The sequence below is a fragment of the Tamandua tetradactyla genome, chromosome 1, assembly GCF_023851605.1.
Source record: "Tamandua tetradactyla isolate mTamTet1 chromosome 1, mTamTet1.pri, whole genome shotgun sequence".
Lineage (NCBI taxonomy): Eukaryota > Metazoa > Chordata > Mammalia > Pilosa > Myrmecophagidae > Tamandua > Tamandua tetradactyla.
This window is the reverse complement of record NC_135327.1, coordinates 199,535,636-199,557,917: the sequence shown is the minus strand read 5'-3', so window position 1 is coordinate 199,557,917 and position 22,282 is coordinate 199,535,636. Positions and strand designations below refer to the sequence as shown.

The following is a 22,282-nucleotide window of genomic DNA, read 5'->3' as shown; positions in this document are numbered from 1 at the left end:
ATGGCATATCTAGATTCTTCACTGATCCATCTACTGAGTTTGAAAATGTTAAATAATTCTATTTTAATTTCTGATATTTGTAATTACTTTTTTTTCAAGATCATCTGGTCTTATTTCACAGTTGCAAACTCCTCTATCACAGAATTTTTTTTTTTTAACAACCTCAAGTGTCATTTTCTCTTTGTCCTAATGAGTTATATTTCTCTGGATTTGTTAAGTTTGCATTTCTCTTTTAAGGAGACTATTTCTGAAGGTGCTTTATGATCCATGATTGTAAGCTTGTCTCCCAGAAGTGTCCTAGGTGGTGAGAGGCTCCCAGTTGTATGGTCTCATGCATGTCCTCAGGCAGTTTTGAGGCTCCATTTGGGTAACAGCTCTCAATCATCATTAACTATTTGGTAATTTGGACTTGAGGACTTTGCCATTAACTAGTGGTGTGATTCAAGGCTTTTGCCAAGGGAGAGGCAATCAGTTTTGACAATGAACCCAGGAACACAGGTGGTGACTGTTCAGCTCCTGGTTTTTCATGGATGTAGGTCCCTCCTGTTGACCTGATTCAGTTGCTGTTCCTTGAAGGTGGCAGAATTTTAGCCTTATTTTATGCTGTACGTTTCTACTTGTCCTTCTTTGAAGGACACCTCTCCATTCCAGTTATATGAAGAACCCCCTTTCTTATTTTTGAATACAACTGTTTTTTGTTTGTTTGTTTTTATGTTGTATGGTGGGAGTCACATTTCATTCTTTTTCCATGTAAGTATTTAGCTATCACAGCACCATTTGTTGTTTTTTTTCTTTGTTTGTTTTGCTTGCTTGTTTGTTTTTTGGGAAGTGTATGGGCTGGGAATTGAATCCATGTCTCCTGCTTGGCAGGCAAGAATTCTACTACTGAACTACTCTTGCTCCCCCAACTATGTTTCAAATTTACTTTCCCTATCACTTCTGTGTGTTGGAAATAGAGAGGGGAAGAGTTCAGTGCTCAATCTGTCATCTAAAACTGGAAATCAACATGGAGTTGGAGATACAAGAAAAGTAACATCTTACATAGTTGGGATTTTATCCTGAAGGTAATTCAGGAACCATTGAAAAGTAATTGTTTCCTTTAACCCTTTACTTCAACATATTATGGATAACCACTTAGCACTTGTAATTTACATGGCATTCTGGTTAGATCAACAGCTCAGCAAGGTATGCTGCAATCTACAGTAATATAGTTATCTTTATGTAAGTTAGCAGGTAACTAAAATTGCTAAGGCTCCTTTCCTAAGATGCCTTACCTTAAATAATTAAGTTGTTCAATACTAAAATTATTGGAGAACATTCTGGAATCTTTTCTCTACAGATTTTTAAATTATTCGTAAATTTATTCACCCTAAAATGGATTAAGTGGTTGTATCAGAAGCATAACTTTCCAGGTGCTTTCAATCAGCATACACCTAGGTTAGCTAAGAGCATGCCCAATTTGGTAACAGAAACCCTACTCACATCAGTCTCAAGTCTCTTCTAAGGTTCTGGTGTTTTAGCAATTGAAATAACACATAAGTCTAACATGCTTCATAGTTTTCAGAGTATACTCACCTGATCCTAACTAAAACAATGGGGAAGGAAACCATTTTATGGAAGGTAAATGTGAGCTCCTGAGAGGCAAAGTGACTCAATACAAAGATGTGGAGTGCGTTAGTAAAGTGAGCATTAACTAACCTTGTTTTTAGTATAACCTGGATATTGACATTATTCACAGAATCTGTCACAACCTATTCCAAAAGTGGAATGTTAATACATTCACAAAATACAGAAACTATCAGGCAGATAACGCTAATGATGACACAGACAAAGCAAGAAGTTCTCTATATAAACAAATCTGTAAATAAATGGAAGTTTAAAAGCTTTAGGGGCAAATTTCTTTAATTAGAAAAAAACTGATCAGCCTCCAAATGAGACCCATCAATGACACACATGACAATTGCTGGCATGTAGCAAACACTCACGAAGGATAATAAGGCAGATATCAAGCACTAAATATTTTCAAAACTCTAAGAACAAACAGACTGCAGTGGGCTAGTCTAACATAGAGTCATAGAAGAGAGGAACGCCCCCAGCTGAAGCTCACAGTTAAAAACATTCGTGATATTTAGAATAAGCTACTGAACACATCCGTATGCTATTTCTAAAAAAGTTGATAATAATATCTGCTTACATACCCACCCTTCAGAAGAACATGTGGAAATCAAAGAAACCCTTTTTCAATGTTTGCATTGTTAATTCATGCGTTCCAGTGAGGTTTTTATCAGTCAGCTGCAGCCTGTTATCTCAGTGGTGACCCTACCATGGATAGCTGTTTAGTAAAAAGGAAAAGACTAAATGAAAACACAGTCCGTCACATGTTTGTTGAGTAAGTACTCTGTTCCAGGAACTGCTAGGTACTGCAACTGGTACTTAAAATTAATTCTTTTTTTTAACATAAAAGAAGTGCAACTAGTGATGTTCATTGCAGAGGCAATCTGATTTCCTTGGTAGATTCTTATTATATAGAAAGGATAAATGTACATCATGCTTTGTTCAATATCAAGAGCTTAGAAACAATGACATTTAAAACCAGGTAACATGTCTACAATTCATGATACAAACTTTGGGCATTTTTTTTTTTTTTTACCTAATACTGAATTAAAATGTCCAGCTTTTGCAGACTGTGAACCTCATGAGAAGCCAACATTTCATACATAGGTTAAAACCCCAGGGACAGAAGGAAATAGCTGCTCTGCATCCGGGGAACACGCTGTTCCCTTTACAGAGTGAGATATACTCCAAAATGCATCAAAATATATTTCTCTAGAGTAGTCTCCCTGGAATAGTCAAACCTGAATAAAAGAAATTAAATAACTGGGATTGAGATAAGAAAAAAAAAGTGTAAACAATGAGGAGCAACAAGAAAATGCAGTCGCTGCCTCTTGTAGCATAAATTTCTTTTTGATCATGCTGTTTTTTCTTCCTTTCATACTTTCTGAACTGGAAATTTGCTTGAAAGTCCATTTTCCATAGTAGCTTGGCTTTTTTCTTTTTAAGATAGAAATTGCAATCTTTTCATCTCTGTAAGAGCCTTGGCACACATAGTAGGTGTACAATAAATTTCATAGTGAAAAAACATTTTAAAAAATACTCCATTCTTTTTTATTTATTTTTATTTTAATAAAGTCCTTGTATTACTTAAGTATATATTATTTTACTATGTTCCAAATTCGTATCCATGAAAAGTTCCGTACATACTGATTTATCTTAAAGCTTTTTCTCACAATTAACATGACTTCATTGCTGGTTAATAAACTATCTAAGAAAACTAGTAGCATAATATCACACTAATATTAGTCACACTGTAATTTGTACTCAAATCCTGGAAATTATGTTATCAATCTTTTTTAACACACCCCTAAAAATTAAGAAATTCAAGCTTCTTTAAAGCTTCTAAACAAAAAATACAACAAAGTTATCCTTTCCATCTTTATGCCTTCACTTCATTCCTTTAGATTTGGAAATTATTAAAATATATTTATCAACATGTTTCCTTTAGCAAGTAATGACCATTGGGCACCTGCAATGATATGTTTCCTATTTTTTTCATTCTTTTGATGTCTTTATTAAGATAAATTTCATGCATCATAAAATTCCCCCATACTAAGTATTCAGATCAATGGTTTTAGTATATTCAGAGAGTTGTGCAACCACCTCTTTGATCTAAGTTTTGAACATTTTCATCCCTCAAAAGGAAACCCCATATCCATTAGCAGCTATTCCTCATTCCCCCCACCCCACCCCAGTGCTAGGCAACCAGTAATCTACATTTTGTCCTTACAGATTTGGCTATTCTAGATATTTCATATAAATGGAATCATACACTGTGCTGCCTTTTGTAACTGGTCTCTTTCACTTAGTGTAATGTTCTGAAGGTTCATCTATTTTATAGAATGTATCATATTGTGACATATTGCTGGGGTATAGAAAAAAATTATTTATTTGCACAATGACCTTTTATTCTGCATCCCTTCTAAACTTACATGCATGTTCTATTAGTTTATTCTATGCAGGATTAATTCTTGTCTGAAAATAGACAGTTTTATTTCATTTTAAAATGAAATAGAAGAATAACACTTTAAGAAAAAACGGTTTAAGAAAGTCACGGTTACATGCATACTAAATTGACTGATATTGTCCTAGAGCTCTTGGATATTTTTTTCCCACTCTGTTCTTTAACTTTCTTACAATCTTGTTAATTCCTATTGGTTTATGTCCCAATTCACTCATTTTTTCCTCAGCTGTACTGACTCTACTGATGAACTATTGAAAGAATCATTTGTTGTGATATTGTGTTTCTGTCTGCTTTTTAAAAATTTTATTCTAGCCTTTCATTGTATACTATAAACTATCCTTGATGAAAAAAAAAAAACTCTATGTATAGAAACAGACACATATATATGAAATATATACATATTTGAGAGAAAATGATAAGGCATATGTAGCAGAATGAAGAAAAAAAAAAGAAAGTCATGGGCAAATAAGCAGCACTGTAATTGTAATGACTGGAAGATTTTAAGAAATGGAATTCCATTTGAGCTGAATGCGTCAAGATACATTGTATAACAACAAGGGATTACATCTTTTCCTCTCTCTCCCTATGACTTCATCCAATGTTTTGGGTTCTACAACAGAAATATTTAAGTATAAAATTGTGACTACTGTAAATGAGTTTTCATTTTTGCAATCAACTCATTATTATTTCAGGTATGATTTTTTTTCATGTATGATTTTATTGAGGTAAGAAGAGGTTGTAAATATTATCCAAAGGTGAGAGAAAGAGTTGGAAATAGAGTGGTAGGATTGAGGAGAAGGTCATTTGAGCATGCTGACTTCCTCATTTCATCCAGGGAGGAGTCAAGAGATACCATTTATGATCAGTGGAACAAGAAGTTTATTTACAAAGTTCAAAAATCAATCTGTTTTTTAAAGAATAATAACAGATTTTATAACTAAGAATGAAGGAAAGAATGTGGTAAGAAATGTCATTTTTTTTTACTTTCATGGTAGGTAGTCTGAGAACACTGATAATAAACACAGTATAAAGAATTCAGGAATAAATATCAGAAGAACTAAAATCAGAAATGGCTTAAAAGGGAGGTTGGTTATAGAATTGAAGGTGTAAGAGGAGAATAATTAATTTTGGTTCTTGCTAATTTAATATATTTTTACCTATATCTTTTTTCTATTTTCATATTATTATTTATATGTTGGAAATTAATAAAGCTATATTCTGATCATAAGTACATACTTGAACCTAATTTTAGTGCCTGAGCTGGAATGTACTGTCACAATGCACCAATGCAAAGTGCAATTATTTTAACCTTTCCAAATGACTATACAGTTTGCTGTGTGAAGAAAAAGTGTCCAGTACTTTCAGAAGAGAAAATGGCAAGTGAAACAATTCTTCACCCAGTGCATGCTAGGGTAAGCAGATTAACCCCAAAATGCATGTGTCACAATAGCAAATACTATAGGTATTATTTTAAGGGTCACCGAATTTAAAAATTCATTGTCACATAAAATGTATTTATTAACTTGAATTTTATTGGCTTTGTTGATGGACTTAATTTGCCTGTTTTTGTCAGCTTTATAGGAACTGTAAGTAGAATTTATACCTGCTTACTGCACATAAATCAAATAGTAACAAAAGTTAGTCCATCTCAAAATGTGAAAAATACCAACATCCTCACATGAATGCATTTAAATTCCCTTTTGGTAGTAGAGATGCTAAAGAACCAAATTTTGAAATTAAGAGCTGTTCCACAGAGAGCACTGAATGGCTTCCCAGCTATAAGCGAGCAGGAAAAGTAGTAAGTGGAGGCAGACGACATGGTCATCCTCTATTTTATGTTCCTGATGGTGCCAAGTTCTGGTCTCTTTCAAGTTCTGGTCTCACCACAAATCCACATGTGACTGTCTATAAGATATGGCCACTGTAAAATTGCCAAAGGTACTTCTTTTGTTAATCTTCCTTGTTTGCTGCAGTTGCTATCACAATTTACCAAACTGATTGTCCTACAGGTCTGGAGGCCAGATGTCCAAAATCAGTCTTACTGGGCCAAAACTAAGGTGTGACATTTTCTGGTGGCCACCAACATTCTGTGGCTTGTGATTGTCTCACTCCAATCTCTGCCTCCGTGGTCACATTGCCTTCTTCTCTTGAGTCTCTGTCACATTTCCCTCTGCCCTCTGCTTAGAAAGATACATGTGATTTCATTAGGGCTCACCCAGATGAGTCTGGATAATTTCCCCATCTCAAGACCCTTAATCACACCTGTAAAGAACCTTTTCGTTTTGGTTTGTTTTTACCCAAATAGAGTAACATTAATAAGCTCCAGGGATTAGGACTTTGATATCTTGGGGAGTGGGACAATTTTCAGCGTACTACACTCCTCTCTTCTCCCCCTCCCAATGGATCCACTGGTTTAGAAGGCATTCTCTGAGGATGCAATAATCATACATTTGCACAATAGGCAAAAAAAAGAAGAAGAAGAAGAGGAAGAATCTGAGTAAGGAAAAAGCAAGAAACAGACTGATTGAATCTGTGGGTCTGTAAACGATCACATAACCTAATTTCTAGTGATTTTAAGAAAAAATCAGTGACTTGGGGAATGTGAACCAGCCATCTAAGAAAATGTGTCCATACATTGCAGTTACCAAAGTGTTAAGATGGTTGTTCAATCATGGCTTCCGGTAAAAGTTCTGCTTCAAAGAGAAAGTGGGAACAATTTCAGTTGGGGCTTAATCTTCCTGGTCCCCTGACTTACCTAGTTCATTTTTCACATGTCCTTTCTAGTTTAAGTAATTGTATTATATCACAGATTTCTATGCTCCTGATCCTGGCCTCGTAACTCGATTCTTATGCCTGAGTTGCCACTATAGTTACTGACTGGGCAGAGCTCCCCCAGATAGCAACCACTAGAACAGTTAACTCCTTGGAATACATGATACCCTAAATTCATTTGAAATTTACCAAAAAAATCTCTCATCTAAACCAGGCTATAAACTCGGAGAAAACCAGGTTGTCAAGATAAGCTTTTCTCCTTTGCATGGTTTATATGCAACTGTGCCTTTAAAACTGGATTTATAACTTAGCCATACTTTTTTAAAGTGCCACTTGATGGATAAATATGTACCTGCATTTTCCTTATCTTATAGTATTAATGCAAGCATGAATAATAAGCATCTCTCTCCATCCTTTAGATAAATGGCTGTTTAGTGTAAAGATTCAATAAATAAGAAAGATGCACCTAACCATCCTTCTAAAATTAATGGTGGAAAGTCAAAAGAGAGACTATTAAGATGTATCTAGGGAGCCAGTTCTCAGTACTTGGAAGTTTACAACTAAGTATAAGACTGGTAGGCAGTGCAAACTAATCCTTTCTTTTATGAGAATCTGTCAGAACTTCCTCCTTCCAGATTTGTTTCAATTTAAAGCATGATTCAAATATACTGTTCAGGTTTGAGGAATGTGAACTGCATTCCAAAAGTATTTCATAAATCAAAGCGTTTTGCTTTTTATGGCAGAAACTGAAGACTTCCTTCTCAAAAACCTCTCAGATTTTTTTTCCAATTCAGCAGAGCCTGACCCCCAGAAAAGAGGTTTAAAATGGTAAATATTTGATTTCCCAATCCCCTTTTCAGCTAAGGATGGCCATACAATACAGTAACAGCAAATAATCTATCTCCTGGCTGATTTCAGAAAAATATTTTCATCCGTGATAGAGAAAGCTAGACAAATTCTGTAACCATCCCTTCCTTCCTCTCTATGTGGGTTCATAATGTCTGGAGCTCTTGCAGCTGCTTTGCCAACGTACTATTGACAGCAGCAGAGAAAGATGGTGCCAGCCTGGTCCTTGATAATATGTTTGATCCACTGAATCATTCTTGGATTGGCCACAATCTAGACAATATCAACACCTACAGTTTGAATAATTTAGTTAGACAGATCAATTTACTCAAACTGATACATCTGAGTTTGGGATAAATCTTCAAGCACATCCCTGAGGAGGTTCACGGATGGGTTCCAACCAGTTAGTCACTGCCCTTCCTGAAAACGTACCCAGGGTTTTATATAGACATATATGCCCTTTTGTTTTCCTTCTAATGATAAGATGACTTACAGTTTTCATGAGATTCTAAAAATGGTTATGCCTTACAACCTGTCATAGACAGTAGGGTCCTTTAGAGTAAAACCTCAAATCCAGAGTCGGCTCTTCCAGGCTCTCCCAATCTGGTATCACTCTGTTCCTTAGGTTAACTCATGAATACCTAGCACACCTGTCCATGCCTGCCAGGCCACACTGTCTTCTGACCGGAGAGCACTCCAAGCTCATTATGGCTCATGGGAAATCTCTTGGCTCCCTTTCCATTTGTACCAGATCTATCTTTCAAAGTTTCCAATCAAATTCCTTATACTCCTTGAAGCATTCCACAAATGCTTCCTGCTCTCACTGCTCTCTCCCCTATTCTGAACTATGCTTATAAAAATTATCTGCAATACCTACTCATAGCACTCATCTCAATTACTATTAACAAATTAGCTTTACTCAGAAACAATAATGACAACAAGAGCAGCAAAACCAAATTTGTTTCATGATGAGAGAAGACAGCACTCACCCCGATCGACCATTTGACAGATGTGTGTGAGCAGGAAAAAAAGAAATCAAGGAAAGGTAGCTTCAGTCGGCTCAAGTACAACTGAACAATGTCAGAGACTTACTCAAGTGACCAGTGCTTCTGATGATAAGACACTTGGGTTATAGCTAACTAATAATAAATGGAATGTGTGGGAAGGAGAACAGAGAGAAAATGGCCTCATAGAGATGGTTCAAAACATCTTATTTCTAGAAACAATAAAGTATATGGGTTCCTTGTTTTGATATACCCAAATTCATTAAATTACTGTTAAACTATTTTTCAACTTTCATAAGGATTAAGTGGTACCCTATGATGAGATTGCTTCCAATACAATACAAAAATGTAGCAGTGAACCTTACATTATATTGAGAAAAAAAAAAGATCCCATGATGACATTTATAACCTAAATGTAAAATGTTTAAAAAGTAATAAAAATATTCTATGATGTTGGACACTGGGTTACTCTTGCAGGGGAGCAGTGACAAGAAAGGGCCTGAAGGAGACATTTGGGATGCTGGCTACATTCAGAAGCATGTTTAGTTTGTGAAAATTCAACAACAGTATGTATGTGTATTTGTATATATTCGTATGTGTGCATGTATATTTATATATACTATATTTATATTACTCTTAAAGGAAATGTTTTAAAATACCTTGTTCCAGAATTTTGAACGGTAGAGATGATAGTTAGCATTGCTGCTCCAGATAGAATTAAATCAAACAGGGATGAAATCTCAATCCCATGGAAATACTCTGTATTATGTTCCTACCTAAAAGATTGGTGAGTCCTGTTCTGATACATAGCTTTGTCCTAACATCTACCTTCAATATGACTTTCAAATATCCAAGACTTTTCATTTATATACCCCATGAAAGTGTTCTACTGTTTTCCATTATAAACTGCTGTCCATCCTCTCTAATGTGAAAATCTGTAAGAGTCAAATGTCAGGGATATTTTAATGCAAATATGATCCTGCTGGAATTTTCAACTCCCTCAACAATAATTGTGACAGAGAATATCAGAGTCCTTTTCATTAGAAATGCAAGAATTGTAGCTTCCCAAAAAATGGCAAATGCTGTGGGTGACCTATCGCAGACACTTACTTAATATCTGAAAATTTTAAAAAGGTAACTTTGAGTCTATTATTCCAAGGAGAAAGTTAGAAAAGAGCACAGACTAGCAAGGGAGAAATGAATGACAGAATTGAAAAGGACACATTCCCATCTGACTAATCCCTCTGGAACTAAGATTGCCTTAAACAGTTTTAATTTGATTTTTAATACATAAATTGCACATAACTGATGATAATTAGACTGCATGACAGAACAAGGAGACTTGTTGTTCAGAATGATTACCATGAGGCCCTTCAAGGTCTTGAGTCATGAAAAGAATATTTAATTATGTTCATCAGATTTTTCTTACCAAAACTGGAAAGCAGACCCATATGCACAAGGAACAATTTTCCAATTAGTTCAGAATGGATTTTTCCAATAAGTTCTATACCATACTGTAAACAGCACGTCTCGGATAAGTAGGCACTATAATTTGAGTTGTGATAAATCCAGAATAAAAGACTAGAAACAGATAGTACTTGGAAAGGATTATTATTTTTAAGTACATAACCATTTCTGACTAACTTTCAAAATGGAAGCAATGCTGGGTAGGAAGCCTAATGCTTCAGGAGTGCACCCAAACTCTGTGTGCAAACAGATCCAAAATGTTACTATTATTGCCATGACTTTCTAGTCTTCCAGGCTAAATTAGCCTCTCATTAAAAGGAAAACACTCCTGCCCTCAAGGATGGTTTCAATCCTTTAGGTATGTTTCAATTATCTATACAACTCATTAGGCTTTTAATCAAGCTCTGCCTTATGATTTTTCTTAGTGCTTATATTATTACACTACCATGAAATCCTCCCTGTAAGCTGTCATGGAAAGCACTTATATATTCTTTTTCCACAGTCCACCCAGCACACGGCTTCCAGCCCCTAATACGGGATCATTAAAGTTTGATCGCCTCATGGTGGGCACTGCTGTTTGATGGGAAGAGGCTCTGCAAATCTGTGAATTTGAGAAAACTCCGGAGCTAGCAGAAAGCTGAATGATTTGACATCCACCACTGCCTGACCGATTCATGAATGCCAAAACAAAACCCACTGCTATACCACCCCAGGAGAGTGGGTGAAGACAGCCCGTGAAGGGAACTAGTGGCAGGATGGCGTACACTGTTTAAATGGCATGTCTGAAAGTGCCAAAACTGAGGACCCCCAGCTCCAGAACAGCACAGCGTAGAGAAATAAATTCTGGCTATGGAAGCCCAAACGACCAAAAGCTTTAGGTAATGCTCAACCCTCACTTTTACTTTCATGGAAGAATAAAAGGAAGTTTCCCTCTTCAAAGCCAGGTCTGGAATTCGGTGATTTACTCAAGCCCTGCCACAAATGGATGTCTCTAGCTCGATATTGTTGCCCCTGACAACTTGCTATCAGCATTCAAAGAGGTAACGGCTTCCAGTGACTACAGTCTCTATTTACTGTAGAAGGGACTGCTGTGATTGCTCCTGCTGCACAGGAACTGAATGTAAAATACTTTCAGGATTTGCAGCTGCATTTGGGAGGGGTTGGCATGATTCCCTGTGAAGTAGAAAGGACAGGAGGAAGAGTTCTTTTAGTAAGCTTGGGCTTTGGAACAGGAGGGAAAGGTCCCAGGACCAAGTGCTTAAGTCCTGAGTTACTCAGGCAGGACATCTTCCACACTACTTGGTAGCTATGAACCATTTATCTTGAGGAGCTCCAGATAGTCATTTTATTCCCCTAAAGTGAAGCTTGCAAGAACCCCTGGACTTCTGGGTAAGATAAAGGTGTATATATACGTGCTGGAAGGGTAGGAGTAGCTGCAAACTAGTTAAAACATCACTGCTTCAAAGTCTCAAAGGAAGCATTGGACAACCACAAAATCCAATCTTCAATAATCCTTTTCTGATATAAAGCACAGTTCTGTTCAAAGGAAGGCAAAGGTAGGGAACTCACACCACAGATCCTGCCCCAGCTAAGTTAAATCAAGATTAGAAAACAAGCGTTTGTCCTTATTAATGTCCAATTTCCTCTTAGTTCTACTCAACTGGATTTCAACATCTTAATGCATTTTTTTTTATTATTCAGTCAGTTATACTGTATTGAATCCTGAGTTTAAAAGTTCCAGGCAACTCTGGACTATTAATAAAGCTCATTCTAAATGGAGAGTAAATCACTCCCTTTTAAAGCATTGCTACTGGAACTTCCTCAGCAATAGGCAAGTGTTTCATAGCACTTTGATGCTTAAATGTCTGGAAGTTTCTTTCTTTTTTAACACCCTCTCCACTTTTTTTTTCTGCTCAGTCCTCCCACGGAATCCCCATAATTTTTGTAAACTAACAGCTTAACTGAGACGGAATTCACAATTCACAAAGTTCACCTTTTAAAGTGTACAATCAGCTGGGTTTTAGTATGCTCACAGGGTTGTATAACCATTGCCACTATCAAATTCCTGACTATTTTCTCGACCCTAAAAATAAATCCTATGGGCGGGCCGCGGTGGCTCAGCGGGCAGGGTGCTTGCCTGCTATGCCGGAGGACCTCGGTTCGATTCCCGGCCCCAGCCCATGTAACAAAAACGGAGAAACAGAATACAATAAAACAAGAAAATGTTTAAAGATGTTTCCCTTTCTTCCTTCCTTCCTTCCTTCTATCCTTCCTTCCTTCTCTCTGTCTTTCCTTTAAAAAAAAAAAAATAAAAAAAAAAATAAATCCTACAACTACTGGAGATCACTTTCCACTTCCCTATTCTCCTAGCCCTTGGCAACCACGAACATACTTTCTTTCTCTGTAAATTTCCCTATTCTGGATATTTCATACATATATCGAATCATACAATATATGGTCTTTTATATCTGGCTCTTTCACTTAGGTTAATACTTCTAAGATTCTAACATGCGGATATACCACATTTGTTTATCCATTTGTCAGGTGATGGGCATTTGGATTGTTTTTACCTTTTGGCTATTATGAACAATACTGTTATGAACATTTGTGCACAAGTTTTTCTATGAACACATAGCTTCAATTTTCTTGGCAGCAGAATTCCTGGGTCATATGTCATCTCTATGTTTAACTTTTTGAGGAACTGCCACAGAGGCTACACAATTTTACATTCCCACCAACAAGGTATGCCATTTCCAATTTCTCTACATCCTCCCCAACACTTGTTATTGCCCTTTTTTCCCCCCATTTTATCCATCCTAGTGGGTAGGTAAGTGGTATCACATTGTATTGTAGCATTGATTTGCGTTTTCCTAATGACTAATAATTTTTAGCATCTTTTCAGGTGTTTATCAATCGTTTATACTCCTTTGAAGAAATGTCCATTCAAACCCTTTGCCTATTTTAAAAATTGGGCTATTTGTATTTTTGTTGTTGAGTTGTGGGTGTTGTTTATATATTCTCTATACTAGACTCTTACCAGATATACGATCTGCAAGTATTTTCTTCCATTCTGTGGGTTATCTTTCCACTTTCTTTATAGTACATACAAAGTTTTAAATTTGAAGTCCAATGTATATTTTGTTTTATTGCTTATGCTTTTGTTATCATTTCTAAGAAATGTTACCTTTTCCAAAGTCACAAAGATTTGCCTTTATTTTTCCTTTCAGGTTTTTATAGTAGTAACCATTACATTTGGGTTTGGGGTCCATTTTGTGCTAATTTTTTACATGGTATGAAATAGGGGTCCAAATTCTTCTTCTTATTATTATTATTATTATATTTTGTACCTGGATATCCAGTTGTCCCAACACCATTTGTTAAAGAGACTATTCTTTCCTCATTGAATGGCCTTGGCACCCTTGTCAAATATCATTTGGACATAGATATATAGGCTTATTTTTAAACTCTCACACCTATTATATTGATCTATATATTCATACTTGTGCCAGTACCACACTGTCTTGATTACTGTCATCTTATAACAAGTTTTTAAGTCCTCCAATTTTGCTTCTCTTTACAACATTATTTTGGCTATTCTGAATCTCTTGCATATTCATATGAATTTTAGGATCAGCTCATTGCAAAAGAGGCAGCTGGGATGTTGATGGGGTTGACATTAAATTTATAGATAAATTCAAGGAGTATTACCATCTTAACAACATTAAGTCTCCAAATCCAGGAACATAGAATGCTTTTCTATTTCTTTAGGTCTTTCTGAATTTCCTCCAAAGTATTTTGTAGTTTTCAGTATACAAGTTCTATACTTTCTTTGCTAAATTTATTCCTATGTATTTTTTCATTTTTCTATTTATATTTATTTATATTATAGAATTTTATATTTTGGAATTATTTTAATTGTATTTTTGGATTGTTTGTTGATAACGTATAGAAATCTAACAGACTTTTATATATTGATCTTGCATCCTCCAACCTTGCTAAACTCACCTCTTTATAATATTTTATTTTATTGAGTCCTTAATATTTTCTATATACAAGATCATGCCATCTGTGAATCGAGATTGCTTTATTCATTCCTTTATAATCTAAATACCTTTTATTTCTTTTTCTTGCACAGTTAATACTGAATAGAAATTATTTTGTCTTGTTCCTGATCTTAAGGGGAAAGCTTTCAGCCTTTTATTGGTAAGTATGATGTTAGTTGTGTGTTTTTCATAGATGTCCTTTATGGATTGAAGAAGTTCCATTCTATTCCTAGTTTATTGACTGATTTATTGTGAAAAAGGTGTTGGATTTTGTCACATGGTATTTCTATGTCTACTGAGGTTATCATGTGATTTTTGTCCTTTGTTCTATTAATGATTTATTATATTGATTGATTTTTTACATTACAACAATTTTTAATTCCTAACATTAATCCCATTTGGTCATGGTGTATAAACCTTTTTATTTGTTCCTGGATTCATTTTGACAGTATCTTCTTAAAGATTTTTGAATCTATACATATAAGTGATATTAGTTTGTATTTTTCTTGTGATGTCTTTGTCTGGTTTTTTCATCAGAGTACAGATCACCATTTTTGATTTTAAGTTTTGAATTTAAATGTACATCATGGAACAATAAATAATAAATAGGAAAGTAATAGGGAAGGAAGCACAGATATGAATTTAGGGAAAGAAAAACAACTTGAGATAAAATTTGCCCAAAAGGATAGGGATTAAGTGATATGAACCCTCACCCCTTTACTCTGCCTCTGAAAAAGAAAAATTTTCAGTTTTCAAAAACTTCAAGGGATCAAAATCTCTGTCTATATATTTCATCTTAAAAGAACCATTAAAATTGCATTTTTGTTAATGTTTGGTTCAGGTTTAAGAAAGATATTACAATTTAACTTCTGATTATATTAGAATAGGGAAGGAGAATCTGCAAATGTCATCGTTGGTAGTAATGGACTAGGAGCTATAAAATGACAATTTAAATCATAGGAGGCATCTTTCTTCAATTCTGCGGCTTTAATATAAAATACTCATTTCAATACATGGTTACCTAAACTCATCAATTATTCCCTCAACTCTCTTAAAATCTAGTAAGCATTTTTGTAATAAAATTCTACAGTGTTAACAACTACAGATATGTATGAACACATCAGCAATAAGATGATGATCAAAGAATGCTATGAAGTTCAGCATCACGATGTTAGCAGCATATTGCACTGTAAGCTTAGAAGCATACCTGCTTACTAATATTTGCGAATACATGAACATGAGTGTGGAAAAGCAAATGTAGTGAGCTTTTTTAAAATCATGCATATGTAGACTCAAATCTCTTTAGTTATTTGAAGTATCTATAGCTGTATTATTTTTTTTTAGCAAGTGTTGTCAGAAGTCTGCCAAGTTTAAGAGTAAAGAAGAGAAAGATAAGTCATAAAAATAGATGAAGGGAAGAAAATGGCCTCCTTCCTTACTCGTATTAGTAATCTTCCATATATTTAATGATCTAAAAATTATATCATTTTTAAAAATCCAGGTTTGGTACCTGCAGCATAGAAACAGTGCCTTTGCTACACATCCCCCATTATTGTTCCCTCCAGAATATTATTGCAAAAGCACATGAAACCATAGTAAATACACATATTCAGTTTAGCCTAATTAAAAAAAAATACATCATGGTTTTGCACCTTTCAAAAAATTTTTACATTGCAATATAACTACTTCCTTTCCATCTTAAGATCTAATATCTACGCACTGTATTGCCTGAGTAGTGGAGATTTCTTTTTTATCTGCACAAATAGGTACTTAATATTTTACTAAGAATGGATGAGACAGTTATACACCATCTATGATTATAAGGTTTGTCTATGATAACATAGGTTTATCTTACAGCAAGGGCTTTCTTTCCTCTCTCCCTACCCTCCACTGTCTGACTACTAAATTCTTCACACACCATTAATGCCAAGTCACATATTATCTTCTCCATGAACCTTCACATAAAGGATATTTCTCCCATTCAAACTTCTATAGCACTTCTGCTTGAATCACTTAGCAGTGTGTGTGTGTGTATACACACATACAGGTTGTGATATAGGTTTCTGCTATAAACTTATTGGTACGTCTTTTCCTCTCTAAGAGATTTCAGATTCTATTCTATAGTTGTGTCATTTCATTCATAATATCTAACAATTACTTGATCCTTGGTTCACCCTCATTATGTGTTGTTGCTCTGATAATTCTCTTAATTCATCCTTGATACAATACCAAAGAATTCCATGAGATATGTGAAATTCTTATATTTATAAAGCCAAATTCTTGCATTTATTTATAATGCCACTGCCTTTAACTTCATCAAGCATAAGTAATTGTGAATTTCAGAAAGCAAACTATATATTCCAAGTATTTCCACCTAATAAACAATATCAAAGCAAATTCACAGTACATAAAATTGATTTTTTTTCATTGAAGGCATATAGCATCATTTTACCATATGAAGAGAATTAGAACCTGGAAAAAATAAATTATATGATAGATAGTTACTTGGAGATCTTTGCAAGGCAAAATCATGCTTTTATCCCCTTGTAATAACTTTATTTTCCAAGAATAAGTGTAAGTACCTGGTGTAAGCAGTATGACCGAGGTGACAATCAAGGAGCAGATTACGAGAATAACAAGCAAAGCGATCGCTATTCCTTTCCAATTTCTTTGTGGAGGATTACTCCCCACCAGCTCCTGAAAACAACAACATAAAAAAGAACCCAAGTGAGTGGAATAAGAAAATAAAATAAGTCAAATAAATAAATTTCATATGAATCGAGAACGAAGGCACAGAACAGTGAAAGAGGCATATTCCCATCTTTGAAGCTACTATCTGCACCTATCTTACACTTTCCTCTTCAGTGCCCAAAAGCTTCAGGCTGACTTTTCCCAATCCATCACAAAACCTCTTCTCAAGAAAGAATCTGATATCATGTTTATAACTTTTGGGCAAACCTAATGCTAACCTTCAAAATAAACCAGTTCCTACAGCATCAGGAAATCTCGGAACTTTCCCATCGTTACAGATCACATATCAACCCCCCTCAAATCAGTCCCTAAGCATGATGAATTATCCAGCCCAATTCTGCTCTCATCTCCCTCTCTATTTACATCCACACTTCTAACTTCTATTTCAGGCTACAAAATCCAAATATTTATTTAGCACATACTGTGTGCCAATTTTAATCAACTTCTGCCCACTCTCTCATCTACCAATTCGAGCCTTTTCTTCCTTCCATAGTTTCTCATACAGCTTTCAAGATTTTCCAGGTCCGTCTTCACTAGGTAAATCATCTATCCCTAATCAAAGTTTCCTCCAGGAAACTGTATTTGTATTGTTATAGAAGGGAACAGGGAGAGGACTCTGGAGACACTGCTGAAGGATGCCAAAGGTTAAATAAATCAGAAATGAATCAGATATATAGGCTGCTAAGACCAATTTTTCTGTTCCCTTCAAATTAGGGTGATACAATTTATAATCTAAACTATGATAATTTGAGGTAGAAATTGGGTGGTATTAATGGCTATTGATTATTGATTATTGTTAACAATTAAACTAATGATTATTTATAATTATTAATGATTATAATTTATATATTTCAGTGCTGTTCATTACATTCACAATGTTATGCTACCATCACCACATCTGCCTAGATATAGATCTCAGTTTGATATGAGTTAGACCTCAGAATACTCTTTTATAATTCCCATAATGACAATTCATATTCCAAATCAAAATGTAATAGAATGGAGATGGCCATCAAAATCAGACAATTCAATACATAAATTCATCTTCACTCAAGCTCAGAAGTTCACCGGAACATCCCAAATTGCTGGAAATCAAAATAAAGGCCATATCACTTAATCATGAGATGGCAAATAGGCGTTAACGTGTTGCAAATTCCAAGCAATGTTAGCTTTCTAGGTTATCAAATTATGAAAAATTCTCAGAACCATTCTAGTCTCTGGGAAAGAGTTCTATAGTTGCTCATTGGTCTTCATATTTGCCATCTGCAACTTAATTTCTCTATTGAATAGGGGACTTATTAGCACTTAAAAATAAGGTACAACATAAGCAAGTAATCATTGCAAAACATTATACTAAGTCAATTTCCTTTCCTATTTGATAGGGTTTTTATTACACAAGAAAATGGATGGATAACGACACCAAGGACAAGTGATAGGAACTTATAATTTTAGGAGATTTTCATTTCACCCACATTTTAAAAGAAAATAAGTTGCTCTCAACAAATCTGTGCATAGCACATTTAACCAACATAACTCAAGATCCAGAATGATAAAGTTACTATCATAATGTTCATTAGCTCAAGCAATTACTGTCTTTGAATCTTGCTCATAATAAGAATTAATCTGGAGGGCGGGCCACGGTGGCTCAGTAGGCAAGAATACTTGCCTGCCATGCCAGAGGACCCGGGTTCGATTCCCGGTGCCTGCCCATGTAAAAAAATAAAAAATAAAAAAATAAAAAAAAAAAAAAGGTTTAACTCAAAATGATCATATATAAAAAAAAAAAAAAAAGAATTAATCTGGAATTCTAAATTGTTGTTTTTTTTTAACCTTCTTAGAGAAGTTATGGGTTTGCTAGTACAATTATGCATAAAATACAGGATTCCCCTATGCCATCCTATTATTAACACCTTGCCTTGGTGTGGAACATTTGGTACAACTGATGAAAGCACATTTTTATAACTGTACTAATAACTACAGTCCATGGGTTAACTTCAGGTTCATTATCTGTATAGTGCAGTTCCATGGATTTTCTTAAAAAACAAAAATCCTGTTACCATATATACACAACCTAACATTTTCCATTTTAACCACATTCAAATATATATTTCAGTGCTGTTAATTACATTCACAATATTGTACTACCATAACCACCATCCATTTAAACATGTCTATTATATAATAGATGCACTGGTCATAGTTTATATGCAAAAAAAACACTAGGACTTTTTCTTTGCAAAAATTTCTTGATCTGACTGTAGTGTAATTGATTTACATGCAAAAGTGCATTTGAATGAATGCTGCAATGACAGAGGTCTTTGTGACATCCCCAGCATTCAATTTCCAGGTCCAAATATACCTGCAATATTATGTTCAGGTCTAGGCTGGATATTTTGAGGGATCATCATATAGATAATGTTTCTAGAAGATGATGGGAAGATTAAGATGTTTGAAAACATGTCATATGAAATAAAACTGAAGGAACTATTCAGCCTTAAAACCCAAATTCATAGAATCTCCGTATATATGAAGAATTACTGCATGGAAGATGGAGAAGACTTATTCTTTGTAGCTCAAGGAGGCAGAGTTAGACTCAAAAGGAAATTTCAGAGGCAGAATTGTGTATCAATAAAACTTAAGAACTTCCAGCCATTTGTACTGTCTAATAGTAGAACAGGCTACTTCACCAGGAAGTGGGAGGATGGACAAACATCTATCAGTGTCAATGTCTGAGGGAAGAAGGTGGAAATAGATGATCTTAAAAATTCCCAAGATAGTGTACATTCTTTTGACATATATACGATGCATCTTTGCAGAATGTTATTATATCAATGATTTATGACTATAGTTTGATATTTTATGTGCCAATTATACATCCGAAATAGAAGACAGATTAACAATTAAAATAATGATTAACAATAATTCAAAGACAGCCCTAATATTCTGTGAACTGATTAAAGAATGACTCTGTTGCATATTGTTCTTTCCACAGATGCTGTCTATAATCCATGCAGTTACAACAGGTGCTTATATGAAGTAATGTATTCACACCCTCTCTTCTCCATGCTAGAAATCTGATGCATCTTATCTTAGCCTGAGTTTTGTATCTCTCTCACAGGATTTTCCTCTCTACCTTTATCATATCTCACATTTTATGAGGAGTGTGGATTCAAATGAAAACTCTGAGGTAGAGGTGTTTTTCAAAATTAGAGAAACTGAAGTTTGCAAGGGGGAGAAAATAAAAGAAGGCATTGTAGATGCAAATAATCATTTGCTTGGGTGTTATAAGAATTAAATGCAAATATACCTCAAAATATAATTTATTTTTAAAATCATAGAAATATATTTTTTTCTATATTCAAATAAATGTGTTTTGATAATGCTTGATAGTCAATGTGGAAAGAACTCAAAAGCTCATTCAATTTCCTAATCTTTATAAAGTAAAAGATGCAGAGCCATGACATTCCTTCTGTCTTCTTCTTGTTGCATCCTAAGTTTTAATGTGAGAAAATCCAAATTTTAACTTTAGTTGGGGTCCTAAAGAAGGGTGATCCAGGTTACAGCCAGATGGCTCCAAAATAACATCATAAACTCCTCAAATGGTAAATAACCACCTTGATTTGTTTGGGGTAGATAGTATAGGATGCTTGATTTTATGCAATGTCAGTATAGGCTCACTGAAAGGGACAGAAGGAGCGATATCAAGGAGAAATGAAACTAAAATGAGATTTTCACAATAAACTAAAAGCCTTTGCTAAAGAAGCACCACCTTTGTAGAAGATCAGGACACAGGAAGCTGCAAATGCAGTAATAATCAGGGTGGCTGGAGGAGAGGAGGAACTGCAGTGACAGCAAAGGTCCGGGCCTTGCCAGCCAGGATAGGGACAGCTGGTAATTTCGCATTTTATTTCCCTTAGCTAAAGACAGAGAGGTCAACCAGATGGCTTGCTCACCAGGGAAGGAGGAAGTGAATGAAATTATTTTTCTCACAATAATTCATCTTTGAACCAATCAATCTCCTCTTCTTTTAGGGTGCTTTCAGAAGTATATAAGGCTAGAAGACAGTTCCTGGCTCCCAAAACTGAAAAAGGCCTTTTCAAGGGCATAGCTGGATCCAAGATTAGATAACTAATAGTTAAAAAAAACTCCAGAGAATATATGTGAATTAGTAGCTACTTGGGCTTAATGATTTAGGCTGGAAGTGAAAACACAAATCCAACTTGTCTGAAAGACTGCATTTTTAACCCACTTTTCAATAAAATATGACAAAATCCACTCCCTGAAACTCTCCCCTTGCCTCTCCCCTTGACTGCCTCTGTGCTTTTGCAATGAACTTTGAGATTCTTTTGCAAAGAATGGAGGAGAGATACGGCTGTAAGGCGCTAAATGCGATACCATGTGAATGACTCTTACTGAGGGCTGGAGTCCACTCGGAAGCCATTTTCTGAAAGACTGAACAATCAAAGTCATGTGAATGGGAGGCGGGGTTAGCTGATTGTTGATTTCATTAATTATAAATTAATTTTGATTGACAGGCCCCTCTTTTGAGGACAGAGAGTTAACTATTAATTATCAATATCCCACATAAAGCAGAGTGGTGGATGGGCCCGAGTACTATCAGATACAAATTCTAATGTGACTATCTTTTCCTGGACACTGTCCACCATGCTCTCCCATGTTTATAATGGATGTCCTCTATTCAGAGTCTCCCATGGCTCTCCAAAGCTCATTCTGTATTTGCTGGTACAGACTGATCTGGGATCTACTCTTCTTTTCATATTAATTTGGAAACTTCTAAAGTCAACTACTTTATATAACTTTACATTAATACCAGAGGGCGTCATGCTTTGCAATCACATTCACCACCCTCTACCTCAGTTCAGCAAAACTGTATTTGGAAAATGAGCCCCTGGTCTACCAGCACTTCTTGGGGGAAAAAAAAAGATAATTAATTACTATAATATCTAACTTTTAAAATGTCTCCATTGTTTTACCTGAAAATTAACCAAGCTCAAGTGATTTTAGGCTCTTAACTTTAGTTGATTAAGACCCAGCTGCTTTTACAACATTAACTCAAAAGTTATTCTGACCCTCAGAACTTAGTCTAATTTGGATCTATTTTGATATCATAATTTAAAGATATTGTGTTGTTTTGTAAACCAACAAAAGCAACAAAAGTGTGATGTGTACATAGAGAGAAATTTCACAATATATCATGCCCAAAAGAATTCCCTTCAAATGACATTTTGAGTTTGGAAGTAAGTTGCAGAATTTAAAATTGAGTACTTCTACCTTCCACATTGCTGGATGTGATAGCAATG

At 35.1% G+C, this 22,282-nt stretch overlaps 1 protein-coding gene across 2 annotated transcripts in view; it reads right to left on the bottom strand.

The window, feature by feature from the left end:
- Positions 1-22,282, bottom strand: part of DPP6 (dipeptidyl peptidase like 6) — a 919,284-nt gene that overhangs the window by 490,197 nt on the left and 406,805 nt on the right. For both annotated transcript variants that reach the window (XM_077150875.1, XM_077150885.1), the window contains exon 2: positions 16,793-16,907. In XM_077150875.1, coding sequence (XP_077006990.1) covers positions 16,793-16,907 — 115 coding nt within the window. The remainder of the gene's footprint in view (positions 1-16,792; positions 16,908-22,282) is intronic.